The 23,042-nt window shown below is 37.7% G+C and overlaps 1 protein-coding gene across 1 annotated transcript; it reads left to right on the top strand.

Moving 5' to 3' along the window:
- The first annotated feature begins 472 nt into the window (after positions 1–472).
- Positions 473–22,881, top strand: arhgap42a (Rho GTPase activating protein 42a). Its single transcript, XM_041802022.1, has 24 exons — positions 473–1,024; positions 4,824–4,919; positions 5,015–5,076; positions 9,407–9,478; positions 12,497–12,598; positions 12,694–12,804; positions 13,498–13,602; positions 15,245–15,374; positions 15,478–15,578; positions 15,793–15,902; positions 16,028–16,106; positions 16,295–16,334; positions 16,430–16,492; positions 16,587–16,661; positions 16,784–16,868; positions 16,945–17,003; positions 17,180–17,285; positions 18,090–18,249; positions 18,333–18,483; positions 19,188–19,886; positions 19,970–20,132; positions 21,038–21,106; positions 21,269–21,348; positions 22,325–22,881. The coding sequence occupies exons 1-24, from the start codon at positions 871–873 to the stop codon at positions 22,411–22,413; spliced, it is 2,961 nt and encodes a 986-aa protein (XP_041657956.1). The 5' UTR covers positions 473–870; the 3' UTR covers positions 22,414–22,881.
- Positions 22,882–23,042: the final 161 nt, after the last annotated feature.

The following is a 23,042-nucleotide window of genomic DNA, read 5'->3' as shown; positions in this document are numbered from 1 at the left end:
CTCGAGATAATTTATAGTGGATGGTAGAAATTATCTCATGGAAAACAACCTTGTTATTGATCATGGAGAACGCAGTGCTGACACCAAATTGCCGTAAAATCTTCCACTCCTCGTTACTCTCTGGGTTATCCCGCAGAGCTAACACTATGAAAGCCATATTTTACGGAGGACTTTACACCTAGTAGGGGTTAGTTATACAGGCCTATTAATCAACATTGTAAGAACTAAATGCTGAATCATCCTCTCTAAATCATTAAGAAGGAAACAGACTTTGGGACATAGTCCAAGCTGATGGAAGCTTGACTTAACAACAGAAGAAACAACAATAACAATAATGTGTTATTATTATTATTATTATTATTGTACTGATGCTGTCTTTATCTCGTTGTTATTATGAGGACTTTGGCCACTGATTTCAGCACGCGCCAGCAGGAGTCTCCCGTTCCCATAGTAACAAGCCTTCATTCAGAGCCCTGTGCAGACGGAGTTAGCAACAGTCTTTTCTTTTAGCTTTGGTACATCCAAAACGGCGTTTTGTTGTTTTTTTACCCCGGCGACTCTTTGTGCTTTAACAAGTGAGACAGTCACTAATGAGTCGGAGGGACTTTACACTTGACTGTATTTATTAAAAAGTTGAGAGTAGCAGCGTAGAGACCGTCGTGTAGCCTAGCCAAACTTTGTGCGTTGTTCCAGTGTCCGGAAGTTCTGAGGGAAAAAAGTAAGAAAGGCATGAAAAAAAGGAGCTGGAACAAACATTTGTCCAACTTTCTCCGAGGACATTGAAAAACTATTTACTCCCTCTCTGATATAACAGATATCGTGTTTTTTTCGTTGGTTATCTTTTAATCCGCTGTTTGCATTAATTTATCGATGGGTCTGCCGACGCTGGAGTTCAGTGATTCTTTCCTGGACAGTCCGGAGTTCAGAGAGAGACTTCACTGCCATGAAATTGAGCTGGAGAGAACCAACAGGTTTATTAAAGACCTTATCAAAGATGGAAACATGCTCGTATCTGCCCTCAGAAGTGAGTACAACATGATTAAATACTTGTTTTCGGGGTAAAAGTGCGTGTTACAGCAAGTTGCTCAACCAACTGCACAGTTCGTTTCTTGATAACAGGAGAACCAAGGCCATTAATTCAAACAGAGCCAGAGTTTGGTTTACATCTCTATTAGTTGCTAGCTTGTAACATCGAATAAGGTTCAGGTATTTTGAGCAACACCGTAGGGTAACAATAAGATTACATATATTACTCAAGGTACCATGGGTTAGACTTGACTGTCTTTGTCCGGCTTAATAGCATACGTGCCTTTGCAACAGGGAGATACAGTTACTAAGCCCAGGAATTAGTTATGAAGAGACTGATTGTCTCTATTTTTGGCCATCAGTATCTATTATTAAGACATTCATCTTTGTGAACTGTGATCTGATCAGGTGTAATGTAAATACATTCAATGAACAGAAGTGGGATGCTTTTAGAAAATCAAAGTGTTACATTTCATTAGAAATACTACTATAATGATTTGTCTGTGTTGTAACTAAATAGCTACGGAGGCCCTGAAGGGTAGCTGCAAACCTGTGTTAGTGAATTTAAAAAAAACACACAAAAACACACTTAGAATATAAATATGTAAGATTTACTCACAAATGTTAAATTGAACAAAACTATCAACTGATATATGTCACATTTCATGAAACAACAAAACATTGTGGTTTTTGATTTGCATTTTACCATGTTTATATTTCACAAAATGTTGCATTCAGTTACTTTTTTTAAAGGAATAATATTGCATTTATATAAATGTGTTTTGCTTTTATTATTTTATGTTTCACTAAATGTTTTTACCTTTACCTTTTTTGTGGTTCATGAAATGTTTTACGGAAAGTTTCTGTTTCAAACCCCCTTTTTGCATTTTGTGAGATGTTTTGTGTAATGTCAAATGTTTTCATAATTAAATTATCTTTTTTTTTTTATTTTGTGACTTTTTTTGTGGTATATTTTTGCATTTTGTGAAATATTTCTGCTGTTGACCTTTGGGGCTACCATACCTGTGCAGTGAACAAAGCTGGATTAAATACCAGTGGAGCCTAAACAGGGACCAAGGGTCCCAAAAGAATATGAAAATTGGTTTGGCCTGGAATAGAACATTATTTATAACTCCTTGAAACAGCTCATTTTTTTCAAGGATCATAACAGTGTGGATTTTCAGATTTTGACCTTTATTAAACTAATGGGTGAATGGATTAGTAATTTTAGATACCTGTCAATGGTAAGTCATTATATTGATCATTTGTTCATTAATGATGCTGAATGAATGTGTCAAGTTGCATGTTGAAGACCTTGAATAGTTGCTACTTTAGTACCTGATACTGAATATGGAGGAGGGTCCAAACATAGTTTAAGACACTTTTGATTTCAGTCTTGTTCTGTACTGCATGTTGAATTTTCTGAAAGAATTAATCAAGATCCTGTTTGAATTAAAGCGTCTTTAAACATACAAATCAGGGTGATACAATTGTTGTTGTTTTTAGATAGACTGATGAAAATGTCACAGTGACAAAAACTTAAGCTAAATAAAATGAAGGTTCCCAGTATTTTAGAGACCATTAAAGAGACACTATGCTGAAATTCATGTTCTCTTCAACTTGAAATGTCTCATAAATTGGTTACAGTTACAGGGGAAGTGCAGTTGGTACCTTAATATGAAAGAAACAGACTAAAACCATGTGATTTTCATTGATTCTATAATAAAATACACACACTACAAGTGTATATTTATGGTCTGTACTTAACTGCTGCACAGTTTGGTAGCTGATGGGTCATATTTGTATTCTATCAGCTGACTAAGGCTCTTTCAGAGCAGCTGCTCCCTCCTTGGAATTTCTTTTGATGACCTCAGGTTTCATCTGAATCACCTACACTTTGTGGTTTCTTTGGCTCACCCCCAGGTTGAGGTCACTGGAGTGAAAGCTGCCGCTGCCTTCCATGCACACACACAAACACACACACACACACACACACACCATGATTACTATGTTGGTCTAATCCTTACCTCCTAACACTGACCACATGTGGTGAAACAACATGATGACCACTGCACACTGGCACCTCTGACATGAGAGTAAGATATGATATTGAAGTGTTAAAATAATGTTCCTTTGTCATGCTAACATTTATTAACATTAGTGGCTACACCATATCAACATTTAGATGTAATGGCCTAGATATTTTGATATATTTAGACTATAAATACAAAATATGTTATATTAGTAACACAGATGATTGGTTTGAAATAGTGATCACATAAACGCACTATTGAAGGTTTCATCATTCAAGTTTAATAGATTTTTTTCTTTGTTTCTTTGATTTTACTGATTTTTGATCTGCAAAACAACAGCAATTCTTGGAAAAAGTTGATCAGATAGACCAAGATAGCTTCTTGATTTAGCCACACCTTACAAATGTGGAGACTCAAGTTGCAGTGGAAATAATTGAATGTACAAACTTTAAACTATTTATATTTAGGAAGCTAAGCAGAGGAATACAATTTCCTCTTAAAAGAAATCCTCAACAGTTTTTTAAATTTTAAAAATGTTGGTGTTTTTTCTCAGTAGTTGACTACTAAAGACTAATCCTGCTTTTTAATGTTATCCTGTCTAGCATCAGGGAGCATTACTGGTCTGTTTTTGTTGTCTTGAAGTCAAGTATGCTTTAAGTTTTCTGTTTTGCCCTCATCTTGGGCCTTAATGATAATGTAAATACCATCCAGTTTAAGTTTCTTGCTATTGTTTCACTGTCTTTGTCTACATTCTTTGAACCTGACCACACTTATAACCAGGTATATCGCAGTAAAAACTACCATTAAAGGACATGTAATGCCTTTATTATGACTTTATAGTACAGTGGTGTGGTTGAAGTATTGCCTTCCAGCAGCTGGCATGCCTTTTGGGTGTGTTAAGTAAGAGAATGCAGTGTTGTGATGCCAAGTGTTCTTGCACCTTAGAGAATGAAAGGTGGTATTAAAGTCTGCTATTAGACTTTTGTTTGGACACATAAACACTGTTTTCTCAGACTGAGGCTGGCGAGTGGAGGTGGTTGCAGGCTGTGCCAGTTTTATACATCAGACTCTTGACACCCTGTGACCTCTCAGCAGATGAAAAGCTGGAGTCTCATAGGAAAATATATAAATAGTTTATTACAAAAGGGAATAATTACGTAAGGCTTGTTGCCTGCAGTGGAGAGTGTTGCATTGAGTTGGAGCAGTTATACCAAGAGCACTCTTTGGAAAATTGTGTTAATTTTGGAACTGTTACGACGTCCCTGTACCATTTTCTCCTCCCTGATCTGAGTAATGGCTAATACCAGGGACCCCTCAAATAATACTGTGATCAAACAAATACCAGTGAATATTCTTACATTTTAGTCGAAACCTTTTGTCAAAACATTTATTCTTTTTTCCTGAGCCTGGTGCCAAATTATACTCGTGTATTCTATACACCCTGCAGAAACCTGGTATCCCTGCTTTCTATAGCTCAAAGGCAGAAGAGCTGCAGATAAGTTGTGTTTTGTTTATTGTCAACTAACATTTTAGTCATAGTTTTGGTTGATTAAAGTAACACTGTTGAAAAGAAAGGCTGAGATTGTTTTAAGCAAAGTAAAGAAAGGCTTCACATTGCTCTTTGCCTTGGGCCTCAAAATGGATAAAACGTTGCACACCATTTTTCCATGTTTAAGGCTGATAATGATCGAGAAAAGCGCATTAAAAAGTAAAACTTGTGAATGCATGCTTGCTTAATGAATGAATGAAACTCTGTTTTCTCAGGTCTTTCTCTTGCTGTTCAGCGGTTCTCCCAGTCTCTGCAGGAGTTCCAGTTTGAATGTATCGGAGATGCTGAGACTGATGATGAGATTAGTATAGGTGAGATGAATGCGTCCCTCTCGTAGGATCAAGCACACCAGGAATTGATATATAATCAGTCTTTTCACATCTAAGGTGTTTATTTTCTCTTTCAGCCCAGTCATTGAAGGAGTTCTCCCAGCTGTTGAGCACCATGGAGGAGGAGAGAAAACGACTGGTAAGAAAAGAAACTTTTATGTTTGTTTGAGAGAGACAAAAAAGAGAGAGAGAGATGATGAAAAGAGAGAACAGTGGGGAAAATCAATTTAAAGAGATTCAAATGTCAAGATTTGTGTTAATTCTTTATTTTCCTTCTGTATCTGCATGAATATAAAAGGAGAAATGCCTTTTCCCAGTCCTCAGTAGTAATAGAAGACTGTAGGTCTTCATGCTGTACATTTAAATCCAAATACAGAAAGTCTGAAATTGGACTTGTTGTTATGACCCTGAAAAGGGGCCTTTTTAAGTAAAGTTGAGGCTGTGCTGTTTTTAGTATGTGTAGCACTTAAAGCATTGCCCTTATGATTGCCTCATGAGATTTATGACCCTATAAAGGTATTTTTGTCCACAAAAAATCTTCGTAATGGATAATGAAATTGAAAACATTTAGCCATTAGTCCCTTCTAAACCAAGTCTGAACCAGTTGTTCCATTTGTGCTAACAGCCGTGTGTTGCATTTTGTTGTCAACTTTGTTTATGGCTCCAGGATTTCTGTTTGAAACTTGGAGCCTTTTGTCAGCATCCACACTAAATACACCCCACTTCCTCAAGTTCTCTTGTCTAAATCTGGTTTTCCCACGAGCCTGATTCACGCTTTTCTTGCGAAAACTTGTACCAGCGCCAGTCAGGGCTCCATGACGATTAGAAAAGAAATGTCTTTGACTTCAGACCCTCCATCAACCAGAGGCCTTTGTGTGGGAGTGACTGGAGTCTGGCATAGTGTGTGCAAAGGCATACCTCTGTGCATTTGAAACTGTATGTGTATAGTGTGCTACCTAATGCATAGCTGTGTGTATGTCTTTGTGGCTGTGTGCATGGTCTGGTTACAGAGGAACCATGTGGAACCTATTCTGCCAATTCCCCTGTGAGGCTGTGAGCAGAGCGCTGACTGCCTGGGAAAGTCCATAAATGGGTCCTATGTGTGTGTTTCTCTTTCTTTCTCTTTCTGTATGTGTGTATTATAATTGAACACTTTTCCACTGCACTGCTGCTAAATCTGTTCTAATACAGTTATTTGAGTTAAAAAGCAACGTCAGCAAACAGGAAATCCCTACCTGTTCAACCTGAAAGAAAGGGCCATTATAGCAATTTGACAATGCTCCTCAGTGTTCAGTTTCACTCTGGATGTTGGAATATATCAGAAAGACGGGTGTCTAAAGAAAGCTGACCTTTCCCTGGGTTCTCAAGTGGAACTAAATTGAAGTGAAATGAAAGTCAGGTCATGATGCAGCCAGGGCTGGGAAGTTATTCAGAGTCAGATGCTTAAATTAACCAGACAGAATAAAGCAAGACGTGACAGACTTGTGCAATATATGGACTCCTGACTAAAGAGGTCTGGGGCCTAATATAAACACCAGAGTTCTGATAACTGGTCTGTGACTTTGTTTTTTCATGACTTGACTCAAGATCAACAAGTTTCTCATACATCCTGCTCCATCAGCTGCACAAATATAACCGCAGTCCTACCTTTATTGTTTTGATTGGAATGTTTTCTGGGAAAATGTGTGGGTTTGATAAGGTAAAACTGTAAGTCTTATTAGCAGCTGGCGCAACCAAAAAATACTATCTTTCCCCCCAGATAAGCATCAACATTTTAAGGTAATTTCACAGTGCCACTGCATTCTTGTAGATTTTTTCCCAATACTTTCAAGGTTTTTTTCCTTATGTAGAAACAATAAGGAAAGACAAGCTTTAGTCCTTATAACACACTTTAAAGTTTAAAGAATGAGAATGTATAAAGAAAATGACCTCAACTGATGTAGGTTTGTTGGTCCAGCCTGAATCTCCACTGATTTGTTGTATATATGGCCAAAATTTACTGTCAATATATGCTGATATTCACAGCCAAAATATTAGATGTAAATGTTGACAGAGAAATTGATGTCTGCCGATAACATTGTCCTTTTTAAGCTAACATTACTTTAACTTTATTTGCAACAAGACTGTCAGTGGACGCATCAGTCAGTAGGTGTGTGGGTCAGGTGGTCATACATTGAAGTCTAGACAGATTTAAACCAGTGTTAGAAACATTTTAAACCGTAACATTATTTAAGCATCTTTATGAAAAGCACGCTCATGAATATTGTCAAAAGAGCTGACATACAAAAAAAGGGCTGAGAGTGTTAAGAGAGGAGAGGTGCATATGTATGTGGGTGTGTTGATTAGAGAATTGAAGGGGAAAAGCCCAATCAACACACACAACTTCAATATTCATATAACCTAAAATAAATCTGGTACCCCTGCCAACTTCACCACTCAGGAACAGTGTCATACTGAGAGAAATGCTGTTTAAACTACTTTTGAGCTATGGTAGAAACTAAAATGTGCCCGGCTTTCATTAGCACACTAGTGATTGCCATTAAAATCTAGCTTAATGTTGGATGCTACACCTTATTATTGGCCCGAAGAGCCATTAATGCGACTGTAACTTACGTTTTGTTTGACTTGGCTGACAGCAATAAATCACCTCTATAAAAGGCTCAGCAGTTCACTAACAGTACCTGTGCTTTGCACTGGGTGTTCTCATCATTGTTTGACATTTGGACGGTTATCTCAGACATTTAAGCTTGAGATTATTTTACATATGAGCAAGAAGTTAAAAATGCTAGGTACAATACATGAAGTGAGTTATTGATTTCTCAGATCAGCTTTAAGTTTGAAGTCTGTCCCCTTTCACTGACGTTTATATACCAGCACAGTGTTACTGATGTAAGATTTTTGGGACCAATACTGATACTAATTTAAGCGGAGAAAAGTCACCGTGTTGACTTCTGAACTTGCTGGACTGTCATATCATCAAATCTGTCATTTAAAGATGAAGTCTAATGAAAAAAAGTTTTTTACAACAGTGTATGTAGAGGGAACAAGTATGCCAAAACATATACGTCTTGTTACAGGCACTTGCTGGCTAAATAATAATGTTGGGCTGATCAGTATGCCAGTCAAGTTGTATTACATGCTAAGACACCTCTGTTCTATTCTATTAAAAAGGTTTTCAGTCAAACTGAATTCAAGATAAGAGCTAAATCAGGAAGATTTTAACCTCAGATTTCCTAAAAGTGCAGAAGGAAAGGACTCACACTCAGAGAACAAAAAGTTACAGATATGAGTCTTGTTTGTTACTGTTATTAAAACATTGTGGGGTTAACTTACAAAAGTAATAGTTGCATGCATTTCAGTCCATCTTTGACTTTCTTCAGAGTAAAATGAGGCTTGTGTTGAGTCCCCCTAAATTTACAGTAGTCTACTCCCTCTAACAAGACTCATATATGTACTTTTTGGTCTCTGTGTGCAAGTCCTTTCCTGTTGGGCCTATAGTTTTTTCCTGAAGATAAATTTAGGATGTTTTTTTAAGGCACGGCACAGATCAACATCTCTGAACCTTTAGCCTTATAAAATAGTTAAATGAATGCCATATTGATGCTTTTGTTTTGAGTATTTTAAATTATGCACAGAAAGATTTTAGTTTCTGGACTGACTTGGACCATGTCTTCAATATTTACCTAATGTTAACATGTATTCTCGAATATATATAATTGCATCATAGTAGGGAGTGGAGCATCCAAATGGGGGAGAGGAATCCTTTCCCTCAGGCTGTAGTGCTTCAAAGGTGGAGATTTTAAACTCCAATGTTGATTCTAACCAGCTGTACCATCCTACATTGAATTATTACTTTGAGACGACAAAGAACAAAACAGACATTTTTTGCTACTTGGTTGAATTCCCTGATAAGCAATAGTGTCACATTACATTTGCTATAGATATAATAATTCAAAGTTAACATAGTATCAATGACCCCTGAAACAACATGACACTGTTTTGTTAAGGTTCATTTAATGTTAAACTTATGTGTAATGAAGTGTTGTCTACAGAAGTACACATTATAATTTTGGATCCCACAGCTTGTCCCACTGAATGACCTGCAGCCACAGAGCAGTCCTACTCAACCCTGTGCTTCAGTAGGGTAAAATATAAAACTTAAGATTTGATTTTTAAGTTTATTTGTAGAACAGAACAGCACACAGCAGCTCATCAGCATTGGGGTTAGTGATATGTTTTCCCCCTCAGCACAAAAGAAAAGTATTCATAGATCAGAGTCCTTTAGAGCTATGTATCTTTTAGAAAATAGGAAAATATAGAAGAGAGGTTGCTCCAGGGATAAAACTCAAAAAATGTATTTCTAGTCAAGTGAATTCATCACTGCAGCCCTCATGAAAAACTGGCTGTGCTGCTGGTGCCGCTTTTTTGTTTTCTGTTGTAACACTTCGTGTTTTCTGTTCCTGTCTCAGATCCAGAATGCTGATGACGTGTTGATCTCACCGCTCGAGAGGTTTCGAAAGGAGCAGATTGGAGCTGTAAAGGTATCTCACAATAGATAATTCACACAAAGTTACAGAACCATTTAATTTGTGTTTTAACTTCAGATAGGCTCTGCTGGGCCAATAAGTGAAATTCAGTTCATTAAATACTCAGTGAAAATTAGTGATGTAACTCTGTGGGTGGTGATCAAACAGATCTTCCTCCTCTGGTCTGGTCTCAGTTGGTCTCTTAGTGAGCGGTCAGAGAATTCAATTTGGTCAGATAAACGATGGATCACAGTCCAGTGTCAGTAACAGGGTCATGGGAATGAAGGCTGAGAGGGAAGACAGGGAGCACGTCACACACTGAGAGATAGCTGAACTCAGTGAGGCAGTGTAAACACAAATGAGTCTAGTGTCTGGTTTCAGCAGCTGTCTCCAGTCTTATAATTCAATTTATCTCATTTTTCCCTTCTACTCTCACTGACTAAAAAAGCAGCAGAGATAGCAGCCTCTTACAAAACGCAAGGTAAAAAAAAAAAAAAAAAAAAAAAAAAAAAAAAAAACCAGAACTGGTCAAAGCTATGAATAACCCTGAAAGTGAAATCAACGCTCTCATGTCAGCCTGCAGAATGTGGCAGGAGTGTGTGAGCTGGACATCCTCAGGATGATGGTGTTAAACAAGAAGAGAGAGGCTTTATTTGGAGGGTTTAGAGCTGCAGCTGTTGTGGAAAATATCTGTTGTCCTAAATATTTTGGGAGTTACTCTTCATCTAGATTATTAATGGTTGCTCTGTACTGAGTCAGATCTTTTCTTTGGGGGGGGGTTGCACTAAGAGTCACATCTCAATACATTTTTTAGTACAAATGTGGAACACTGGTATGAGATATCAAGTGAAATCTTTGGGGTTTTTAGCTGTTTTTGGTACCTAAAAAGACATGATAACAACCACCACTGGAATATGATTGACCCCTGTAGCTGCCAGCTAAATAAGGTAATCCAACATTGGCTATTTGGCCTACAGAAAATACAGTATTAGTTTGTAGTTCCCTCTTGTGATTTAGTTAAACCCCTTGAATTGTAAAATGTCAATTTTAAGCTGAAGCTGTAAAGGTACAGTGTGTAGAGTATGGTAGCATTTGGTGGAATAAACTTGGTAAAATTTTTACTTTATTTTAAGGCATGGCAAGATGAATCACAATAATAGCAATTAATTAAGGTCAGTAATTAGTGCATTAATTTTTTTCTAGTCCTATTGAACAAATGCTTTATTGTCTTGTTCAGCACACTGATCAAGCCACGGCAGTGTCTTCCTGCAGCCACAGTGATATAAAATAATCACACCACTGCTCCTTAATGTCTCATTTCACTTAAAAAAAACTCAAAGACAGCTTAGTGGACAAGTCAAAAGTCATCTACAGCCTTCTTTTATCAACCATTTACATGTCTAATGTTCCCTTATTTCCCTTTAAATTCATAAAAAGGTCATTTTTCTGTGCATAAATTCATGACCTAATCCTTATTCTACCTACAAAAAAGGTCTCTATCCAAACGAGAAGTCAACAACCCTTAGTTTAAGGCAGTAGAGAAATCCAAAATGAAACAAAAACATTTTCAAATGCAAAAAGGATCAAGGATGCAATCAGTTGCATTTAACTACAGAAATTCTGAGATAAATTGTGATTAAAAATGTTCATCATTTGATAGCCCTAATCATATTAATAATTACTTTAGAATTACTGAGGACAAGTAAAAAAACAGATGAAAAAAATTAAAAATTGATAATTGAATAGAAAAAAAACCCTAACCAGGGTATCTGCAGGGTCTTGAAAAGTATTAAAAGGTGATAAATTAATTTTGGGAAAATTAAGACCCTTAAAAATTATTAAAAAGTCTTATCACGACTTTATAAAGTCTTCAATTTTGAAAGTATTTTTTCTGAATTAGCTGTCCAAGAGTTTGAGTCCCAAAAACATCGTAAAAGTGTGTGAATTTATTCATTTTTATTAAAAACAAAGATGAACAGGTACATAAAAAACTAGGCTGTTGTGGGTGCGTTTGTAAATTGTCTCTGAGAGCACCAGAGTGTGCAGGCGGGCGGGTGGAAATTCAGAAGCACAAAGATTTACTATCCCAGCCTCTTTGAATTTTGTTGCATCATAGTGGTCTATAGTCTTTATCACAAACTAAAACTGTTAAGTTAAAAATATCACTGATGTAAATGGTTACAGCTTGAAGTGGAGGTGAGGTATTAAAAAATATTGAGAAGGTCTTGAAAAAGTCTTAAAAAGGTATTAAAATTAACTTCAAGATTCCTGCATATACCCTGCTAACCTGACATGCCAGATGCCAGTGAGAAACACGGAAACGGGGCCAATCCCACCTGGACTGGTCGCTAGTTGATCACAGGGCTGACAAACTGTATAGAAACAAACAACCAGGCATGCTAACACTCACTCCTGTGAACAGTTTAGAGCCACCAGTCAGTCTAATCTGCATGTCTTTGGGCTCTGGAAGGAAGGTGGAGAACCCAAGAGAACCCAGGCAATCAAGTGCAAAGTCAACAGAAGGGCCTGAGGATTTACATCAGGAATAGTGCTGCACAATAAATCAATAGTTTTACATCATGTTAAATCACAATTCAAGATATATAAGTGAAAAAAATCTCCTTGGCAAACTGTTGTCAGACTTTAAAATCCAGAATGTAAGTTTAAGATAAATCTCTGGGAACTAGCTGCATTACTCTGGCAAGGACTCATTGCTATTTAAATTTTAGTAAAGTAAAACAGCATGTTACTGCATTGAACTTGATTTTTTTTTTAAAAACACATGACTAGTTGCTGGTTAAAAGACAAACAGACCAGTTTAGGTTCTTACATGGCATCTTTTTTTTCCTATAACAGCATAAACCTCTGCTCTTTAGAGATTTGTGAACTAAAAGAATATCATGTTAATTAAATGGAAGTACATTTTCATGAATATTTCAATCAAAACTTGGGAGACTGAGGTATATTAAAGTATTGTAACAGTGACATTTTCTGTGTTATTTTGTTTTCCTTAACATCTCTGTTTTTGTGCAGGAGGGAAAGAAACAGTTTGACAAAGAGACAGAAAGATACTACTCTGTTCTGGAGAAACACCTCAGCCTGTCGCCTAAGAAGAAGGAAACACAGCTGCTAGAGGTTCACTGTTTTATCTCTAATATTGCAGACCAAGCTCTTCCTACATCTTCTAGATAAAACCGAGTTCTTTACTTGAGTGTCTGTCTGTGTTGCAGGCTGATTCACAGATGAGTAAAGACAGGCAGGTTTTTTATGATGCATCACTGCAGTATGTCTTCAAGATCCAAGAAGTTCAGGAGAGGAAAAAGTTTGAGTTTGTGGAGCCGGTGAGTTCACATGCAAACATACACTACGCTTGAATTAATTTCCATTCTAAAACATCATGACTCATTGTGGAGCTACATTTTAAAATTTCTTCTTTGTTTTTAATTTTCAAAGGAGATTTTTTCAGTTTCAATATCTTTCCTCCTTTGTTGAGCTGTCATGTCATTCCTTCAGATGTCTCAGAGGTTCACAGCTCCAGCAGTTGAGGGTAAAAAAGCTGTCAACAGTAAACAATGTTCCAGCACAAAAAAATGTGCCGGACCAGTCAGTTTTGTAAACAGTGATGTAAACATTGAGTCATAACTGCAGCCAAGCCAATAATGAGCATGTGTGTGTAAACAGACCAGATCATGTGAAGACACCGAGGTCAGGGTTTAAACAACACACATTACACACTCTGTTTGGCCAGTGATAAAATGTTTTAGCGATAGATATCAGTAAAGCCCACTTCCTGTTGATGTAGGAGCACTTCCTGTACGGACATCTCTGCTAGCAAACACAGAGGGGAAGCTCTTTGTTGTAAAGTAAGCAAAAGGCAGCACACCAAACAACAGTTAGAGTTCTGGGGTCTTTCTCCTTCAGAGTCGTTTTGATTGATTAAGCAGATGACTGATAGTCATTGTTCTGTAAACCTCTTTCTTTACTCCACATTCCCAGCTAACATTTTTCTCTTGATTTTTCCCTCTGCCCTTCAGTTACTGGCCTTCCTGCAGGGTTTGTTTACATTCTACCATGAAGGCTACGAGCTGGCCAGTGAGTTTGATCCCTACAAGCAGCAGCTTCAGTTCAACCTCCAGAATGTGAGTGTTTTTAAATCCCAAATATATATCTAAAATGTAGTTTTAAGTCTGTGCTCTGCCTGACTCAAAAACACAAAGGAAAAGTTTTGGAAAATCAGTGCCACTGGCACATTTTGGAAGGGCACACACTGATAGTTTAAATGTGTTAAAACACACAATTTCAGCTACAGAAATAACAATGCCTTTTGATCAGAAACACATTTAGAACTGCCTCTATAGCCACAGTTTATTTACCAAGAAAAAGGTCATGTTAGTCTTATCAGGAGCTTAACATTTAGGTTTGAAATGTCTATGCAAATAATCACCGGACACTGCAAGTTCTTCACAATCTGTCCTCTTATCTTTTATGGATAAAACTAAAGATGAAATGAATACCTTGAAATTCAATTAAAATCCAATGCAAACATGGACAATTTGAATTTACAGTATTTAATAAATATTCAAAATGTGTTTAACAAGTTCTGTGTTTTTAATCATTTATCTGCCTTTGGCGTCACATGTTAAATATCAGAACACCCTACAAAACCTTACAATTAAAAACTATATCTCACTTTTATATATATTTTAAAAAGGGACATATTTTGCATCATCATAGAAAATTAAATTCAAGCTATCATATTTATTCATAAATTGACTGTACTCTCATTTCTTTATCAAAAATTTGTTTAAGATAGTGAGAAAATTGTATTGTTCATCTAATATTGTGCCATACATGGGTATCTTGAAATGTATGGATTGTTATTTTGAATGCACAATATTGGATTCTTGCTGATATGCCGATATTTCCAAACATATTTTAGCTGAAGCAGTAATGATAACGATGAATATGCACCTGTTTTTATTGGAGGCACCAAGTGTTCCCTGTGCAAAGATAGGCTGAAGCAAGCAGAGATAAGAGAGGAGCAAGGAAGTAGACAGGCATGAAGTTGTTTATCATTTGATGCTTCATTCAGTAGGGGACAGCCATAAGGAATGAATGGGAACAGAAGCAAGTTAAAACTGTAAAGCTCTAAATAAACCTATGCGCTGCAATTATCATCAGAAATATCAGCCCTACACTTTACAATAAGGGATTTTTTCCACAGTTTAGCTGATTTACCTGATGTGGAGGTAATCTATCAATCACAATTTACTCAAACCTGCAAAACTCCTACCATTGTCAAGATTTTTGAAGGGAGACAAGAGTCTTGGGGAGTCTAGTACTGAGCTAAGAGGCTGGTTGTGCCCCTTAACATATGAAGAACTGCCGTACCCGAGCGGGGTGTGACACCTCACATCCGCTCATATCTCACTGCTTTTGGGACACAAAATTAGCTAAAGAACAAAGACTGTTTTTATTTTTGCACTTTGAATGCTTGGCATAATTTTAAGCAGCTCAAAACATGGCATTTATGGTCGCATTTCTCTATGTAGAAATGATTACTTGCCCCCCAAGGGGAGTTCTATGTTACTGTGTGACGTCATCTACAGAGAACCTTTAACTGATGGTACAGTTGTATATTTTGCCATTTAAAAATAACTACCTGCACTAAGAGTCACATTGGACTGAGAGAACACTGACTAACTTTTAAAATAGTTATTGCAGTTTTCAAATAATTATGTATGCCTCCTTTAATTGTAGTTTCTCTGTGTATCTTAAAAGGCTCGCAATAACTTTGAAAGTACTCGTGCTGAGGTTGAGAGGCTAATGAAGAGAATCCGCTCTGCAGAAGAAGACTTCAAAGCCCCCAGCTGTTTCACAATGGAGGGATATCTGTACATCCAGGAGAAACGTAAGCTCTGTCTTCCCCTCTGTTCTAAAGAAAATACATGTTAGAAATACTTTCTTCTCTGTTTAAATACATTCAAGGACAAAATGTGTTTTGTGTATTGCAGGTCCACTGGGCAGCGTGTGGACCAGATACTACTGCACCTATGAGAAAAGCTCCAAGATGTTCAGCATGAGCAACACAGAGGGAAGACCAGCCAGCAGACAGGTGAGCTGTGACTCCATTTTTTTAAGGTTTTGTTTCTGTCGCAGCTCTTAAATCCTCAGTGTATCCTCAGTGTATATCAGCTAAAGCAGATGAGGGTTGTGTGTAGTTGGGTAATGTAGGATGGAACAGTTATAGCTCAGACTTTGATGGAGAGATCCATAAAAACCTTCACACATTTGGAGTGCTGAGAGCAGAAACATGTCTTCATTAACAGAATGGTGTGGTTAACGTTACACCTGAGGTGTTCAGGCTGCGCTCGTGTGTCAGAAGGAAGACGGACTCCATCGACAAACGCTTCTGTTTCGACATCGAGGTGGTGGAGAGGTAGGAGGAGTAGATTACCAGGAGGCTGTATTTTGATAACATTTGATAACCTGTGGGGTAGACTTTTTGGATATGTCTTCTCTTGTGCTGTGTGCTTTGTTAATACAATCTCTCCTTCTCTGCAGACATGGCGTTATCACTCTGCAAGCACTCTCTGAGGCAAATAGGCGGCTGTGGATGGAGGCAATGGATGGAAAAGAGCCGGTATGAAAATACATAGAATTGAATTAGCAATAACTATTTTTTATTACCTTCAAGAATTGCATCAACATAGGGTACTAGGCAATGCAGTTTTGTATACTGTTAAACCTATTTGACAGTTTTACAATACACTGTGTGGAGTGTCATAATTTTCAGACCAACACTTTAAAATTTTGTCTTTATTCTTCCAGATTTACACTCTGCCTTCTTTGCTGAGTAAAAAGGAGGAGAGTAAGTATCTTTTTTTCTGTTGATTTGCTTTGATGAGTCTGTTTCTGAACATCTTTTAATATCTAAAATATATCTTTACTGCATCTGTTTTACAGCTTTTCTTAACGAGGCAGGCCTCACCTTTGTGAAGAGGTGCATAGAGCTGGTTGAAGCAAGAGGTACTGTCTTAATAAAAATGTTCTTTGAGAAAAATAACTCTTAATTGGTATGATTTTAGGCATGTTTATCCTGAACTTCAATGTATGTGTCTAGGCATTACCACCCTTGGTCTGTACAGAACTGGAGGAGTCAACTCCAAAGTGCAGCGGCTGATGACAAGTGTGTTCTGTAAGTAGACACTCTTCTTCCTTTATTCTTTGTGGGGAAAAAAACTTGAGCACAGCTAACAGGAGATGTTTTTAAAAAAATCATCAATGCAGGTAAAAGATTTGTAATCAATTCTCCTGCAGCATCCATGGCTCCCACTGATATGCAGCTGGATGCAGACGCCTGGGACACCAAGACCATCACCAGCGGCCTCAAGAATTATTTCAGGTAGATTTCGGCACAGATCAGTCTTTCTAATTACATTTAATGAATTGTAAGGTCATGGATTTGAATGTGCCTACAGGTGTTTAGCAGAGCCGCTACTGACCTACAGACTGCATAAAGAATTCCTCAAAGCAGCAAGTAAGATCCCTCACCTCTCTTTTTTAAAACAAAGAACACAAACAGAGTATGGCAGACACATTGGTGTGCTTTTTAAACTTCATACATTGTATATTATGCAAACAGAAGCACATTGTGTCACCCTCTACCATTGAATTATTTCTCACCTCATGGACTCTGTCCTTGCTTTCTAATAGAGTATGATGACCAGAAGCACAGGGTGAGAGCAATTCATGCTCTTGTGCACAAACTTCCAGAAAAAAACAGAGCCATGTTGGATCTTTTAACAAATCACCTTCTAAAGTAAGTAGATATGAACCACTGGGCTTTGTAAAATGCTGTAGAGGTGTGTTTGTACTTGCATGCAAATAATTGTTTAGTCTGAGGCAATTTTAGAACTTGATGTTAATCATTTTCTTGAGGAATGTAACACAAATATGTTAGCTTCAAAGACTAAATAATTTCCTGACAAGATTTCTGGACCTTTTTATTACCTAAGGCATGGTCACCAAATGAGTTTGTCCAAAGGGCAAAATTGCCTCAGAATGATCAAGTTTATGTGAGTCCCCCACAGCACTAATACCTAATGGTAGATGCTACTACACCTTTAGTTACCAGTCATAAACATAATGAGTAGTAGAGGTTTCAACAATGATCTAAATAGGTAGCGAAGGAATAATTTGGCTACTTTCCCACTGCAGTTGACAGTGACCCAAATATGATATTTTTTTGCTTATATGTGACCCTTATCGGAATTTTTTTCTGACAGTGTAAACAGCACAAGTGCCATTTAATCTGGTATTTTTCATATGTGGTACTGAATCAGATTCATATCTGAACCTTTGGAATCTGACTGCAGTGTGAACAGCCACACTCAAATATCAGATCTGAGAAAAGATCAGAATTGAGCATGAAGGCCTGCAGTGTGAACGTAGCCTTTGTCTCGATCATAAAATTTCAATTGTGACTAGAATTGAAGTTATACCGTTTGGAGATGTTTATTTGCTTTTGGAAATTTGAATAGATAAGCACAGTTCATGAAAAATATAATGAAAACTATAGTGCTGTTTATTAATGATTGTTTGTGTGTCATGTGTGCATGTGCAGGGTTTCGTCCCACAGCGACCAGAACATGATGACTGTATCAAACCTCGGGATGATCTTTGGTCCCACATTGATGAGGTCACAGGAAGAGACGGTGGCAGCCATGATGAACATTAAGTTTCAAAACATTGTCGTGGAGATTATTATTGAAAACCACCAGAAGGTAGTCTAATAAAAACAAATAGAATACATACAGCCAACCCTAAACACATCTGACTGTCATGTATGCTTATATGTCTCTGTCAGATCTTTGGTGAGGCTCCAGACATGTCTGTCCCATTACCGCCGGCTCCATCTTCTCGGTCGACTCCTCGGAGGAACAAAGCCATCTGTCTGTCTTCTGGGAAGAGGAAGGCCCGCCTCTACCCTCCTACTCTGTGCCTGGCAGACAACGATAGTGAGTTTCCTTATTGAATCCTGTAGTCTTCTTTTTTAATGCTTCTACTTTAGTACTTTTCAAAAGGAGAAATCCAACATTTTTGTCTAAAAAAGCTAGATAAACTGGAATAAGGTTGCTGTAAACATGTGAAAACACTAAAAATCTATCTGTGACTGAATTTCAGATTTAGATGTCTGAAGGTTTTTCACCTCTTTCATGGCTAGGTTTAATCTGGGCAGGGCAAATAGTGCCCCATGCTGTCACAAGGCACTATGGGGGATTTCATGTTCAAACCACACACCCACAGCATCCTAGAGCAGATTTTACCACCTCATTTTTCATGATTTTCAAGCTTAATTTTATAAACTTAAAGATGTTTTTCATGACTGAAATTAGCCCTGGTGGCTCATAACACAGTGGCCTGTCGTACAAAAAACCTTAATTATAAATTGTTCATCATTTTAAGGACTTTAATAGAAGAAGTGAAGCTCACATCAAGCAGCTTTATGCACATCATAAACATTCCAGCCTGCAAAAACTACACAAATGTCAAATGCATTAACATGTAGTTATAAACATCATATTTTGTAAAAAAGTAAAGAGAAGTGTTGCAACTACTCATATAATACCAATGGGGTCACTAAAATGAAAAAAAAAATCTCTCTCTAGTTCATTCGGTGTCTTTACTGTATTTTGTGACCTTTCTTCATTTCTCCCCTCAGGCGACACATTCAGCAGCAGTCCCAGCACGACTCCGATGGGCAGCCAAGAGTCTCTGTCCTCACACTCCTCTGAAAAGAACGGACTGTCCCAGACCTCCCCTCCTTCCTCTCCTGCTGCTCAGCCCGACTCGACCTCCTCAGCACAGCTGTCTCCCCCTCCAGCTTCCTCCTGCTCTCCAGTCAATGTCTCTTCAAACGGGAAGGATCAGAAGCAGCCAGCGGACAGCGCCAGCCCCTCTCGCCTCACACCACCTCCCTCCTGGACCTCTTCTCAGCTCACTCCTGCTCAGCAGACTTCCTCTGTGTCCTCCTCCCTGTCATCCTTACTCTCTGAAGACCGGACTCTGTCTGTCAAAGGAAACTCAACCGCCTCCTTGTCATCTTTAAAAGAATCAAGAACTCCCTCTGTAGCTTCCTTGTCCGTTCAGCACTCCTCTGTGGAGCGAGCCTCTTCTCTCAGGGAGAGTCGTCCTGTGCAGAGGGTGTCGTCTGTCTCCTCTTTGAAGAGCACAAATTCAGTTGATCAAAGAAACACCTCCTCCACACTCACAGAAAACAAAGTGACAGACTCTACCTCTCCTTCACGCCAGCATAGAAAAACGTACAGGACACCGTCCTCTTCCTCTTCCTCCTCCTCTTCATTATTCCCCTACCGGCTCTCCACATCTTCCTCTCTGACCTCCCTACACATCTCTGAGGGTGTGTATTTCTCTGTGAGTCAATCTAAAATAAAAACACTGCCATGTTTATGTTTGGTTCTGATTCCTCTTGTTCTGTCACAGATTATAAAAGCTGTCATGGTTCAGTGCAGAGTCTCATGTCACTGGAGCCACAAGATGCAGCACATCCACGGAGAACGTCACACATCCGCTGTGGCTCCGATTTGACCGGGAAACTTTCTGCAGCTGCCACATCCAGCAACGGATACCAAAGGCCTGCTTCAGTGTGAGTGTCTGAGTGAGTGGGAGTGGTTAGAGTCTCTGCAATCTCACTGACAATTATTGTTGTTCTGCTGTATGTCTTTACGACATACATTATGTTTGTGTCAGTCTAGAACAGTGAGAAACACACAAAAAATACTTGTATTCAAATCACATGCATAAAGAAGGTACAGCTCAAAAGATTTAATGGGGTACAAGGTCACTGCACCCTCACAGCATGTAAGATACCAGTGACCTTTGACCTTTTTTACAAAATGTATTCTTGAATTACTGTGTGCACAAGATGTGAGGACACTTGACTTAGTTCATCCTTGAGGCAGACTTGACATTTGTGCAAAGTTTGGAAAAAAAAAAATCTTAGGATATCCTGTTCAGGACATGGGATAAAAATGAGGCCTAATCACCTTGACCTTTGACCTACAACCTCAGTACGTCAGCACATACCTTTGTGCAATGTTTGAAGAAAATCCCACCGATCATTCATATGCTATCACTTTCAAAAGAAAGGCCCAAATTGATCTCTGTAGAGTGGACAACCCAAACACATAAGCCCCTAGACCATGACTATCTCATTGGCTCATTTTGTCCTTTTTTGTCCCATTTTCATCACTCCCCTTCATACTTAACTATGCTTACATGAGATAAATTTCCATCAACATGAAAATCACTCATCTCTGTCGAAACTGCCAGCTGAGCACACATCAGAGCAAACATTTCCGCTCAGTTTTAACTCAATTTGTTTTAAACTGGCTGTGAACAAAGCTACATTGTTCAATAGACTTAGATCATGTGTCTTTGTTTTAGACACAGACATATTTTTAAACTGATGTCAAAATTAATTCCTCTGAGCATCAACTAAAATGACCTTTAAAATGTGATTTAGAGCTAATTTAGTGTTTTGTGTCACAGATTATCAGCCAGACTAGCACAACGTGAGAGCTCTGTCTTCTCCTCAGCGTTAGATATTTGTCCAGGACGGTGAGTTAAACTCAGCTTGTTTGGATGTCATTACTTGTCTCCACCTTGTATTGACTGAAGCCATAAAACAAATAATATATATATATACAATATTAAAGTAAAGGCTCTTCCACTTGTATCCTAAGTGACTTATTTCTCATATTGAATGTTTTCCTCTGTCAGGGACGCAAGAGCTCTTTATTCCTGTGAGGCAGAACACAGCCATGAACTCAGTTTTCCACAGGGGGCGCTGTTCTCAAACGGTAAGAAAAAACTCTAAATCCTTTGCCTAATCTTGACTTTTTTCTCCATGTTTTGAATAACCATAGCAAAATTTGTTTTTCATTTAATATATTTAAACATTTTGACTAATTTTTGCCAAGAGAGAGCTCATCCTTTTAGTTCAGTCTTTCTTGTTCTCTGTGGTTGTGAGATAAGTATTGTCCTTAATCTATTGTGTTGCATGCTTGAAATCCACAGGATATGCACATTTTTTTATCATGAAGTTTCAGCTCAAGTAAAAAATAAAGGGGCCTTCAGCAGTTGCTCTGAATAGTCAAACAAACCTCTGAAAGATGTGAGACAACACAGAAAATCTAGCCTGAAAAAAAAAAAAAAAAGTTTTTGGGTCAGTGTGCAAACATGATTAACACATATGAGATAACATTTATTTTAAAGACATGGTGTGTGTATTTAGCCAAGTAGCATTTAGCGTAAATAACGGTTAAAATAAGACAAGATATTTATAAGTTGGCTTATCTAAGTTAGTGTTAAATCCCCAGAATAGATTAAAGTATTTTATTTTTACTAACTAAAAAAAAGACTTTTATCCATACATATGGTGGATGTCTAGAGACTGCCATTTTGGATTTTTGTATCTTGCCTGTTCTACTGTACCACAGAAGGGGCCAAAAGAAATGTTACCATGGTTACCACCAGAAGTAAGCATTTAAGTCAAGAATCTGACTGTTAAGATGACGCTGATATCCCAGTTTTACATTCTGTATCTTTTAACAGGCGGCATTTTCAGACAGAATAAAAGACCTCCAATGAAGTTCTTGTAGGAAACTTTGAGTTGAATAAAGACATTTTTTGTTTTAGGGGGTACAGTTAACATTTAGCTAAATACAATTTTGGAATTTTAATTTTCACATTTTAAGAAGATAACGATTTTGTTAAATGTACCTTTTTTATTTTATGAAGATTCTTGATGTGTTAAGTTTGTCTTTGTCTCTACAGTTCACCCTTCTGTTGAACCAGGCTGGCTTCAGGCAACATATAACGGAAAAACAGGCCTAATACCTGAAAACTACATCGCATACATGTGACGTCAGCACAGTATCACTGAGTAGCAAAGATCTATGTTAGACTTCAAGGCTTTACAGTGTATTCAAAAACACTGTGCTGCTGTTCAAAGATAAAATATGTTTATCAAATAATTGTGACTGTTAGCACTGAATCACTGGGTCTACATATGAATCATTTACTGTATGTATATCTGACTACTACATGTCAACTATGATTTATGTCAACAAACAGCTTTCATCGTGGGAGCCGTTTAAATCTGGGCTTCTATCTTCTCAACTCTTTCTCCATTCATTTACAACCATCAGTGTGTTCTGATCAGCCTTCCTGCAGTAATTCTATGAAGTTTTACATGGAGATTATCATTATTGATCATTTTTGTGTTTGTAAATAATCATGTTGATATTAAATGTCCTCACCTGTGTGCCTTAAACAGTATGAACTGATTGCCTTTGACTGAATCCTGCCTTAACAATTGTTTTCCATTGTCAGTTTTCATGCTGTCTAAATAAGCCTTTTTATTTAAAACTAATAGTTGACTGTCAAATATTTTGATCATTTTCTGACACTGAAGAAACAAAATGAAAATAAAATACAAAATTAAAAGTCTGACAAAATGTATCTCTTAAACAAGCACATCATGAGACAATGC

This window comes from Cheilinus undulatus, linkage group 12 (assembly GCF_018320785.1).
Source record: "Cheilinus undulatus linkage group 12, ASM1832078v1, whole genome shotgun sequence".
Taxonomy (NCBI): Eukaryota; Metazoa; Chordata; class Actinopteri; order Labriformes; family Labridae; genus Cheilinus; species Cheilinus undulatus.
This window is presented reverse-complemented; position numbering and strand designations above follow the sequence as displayed.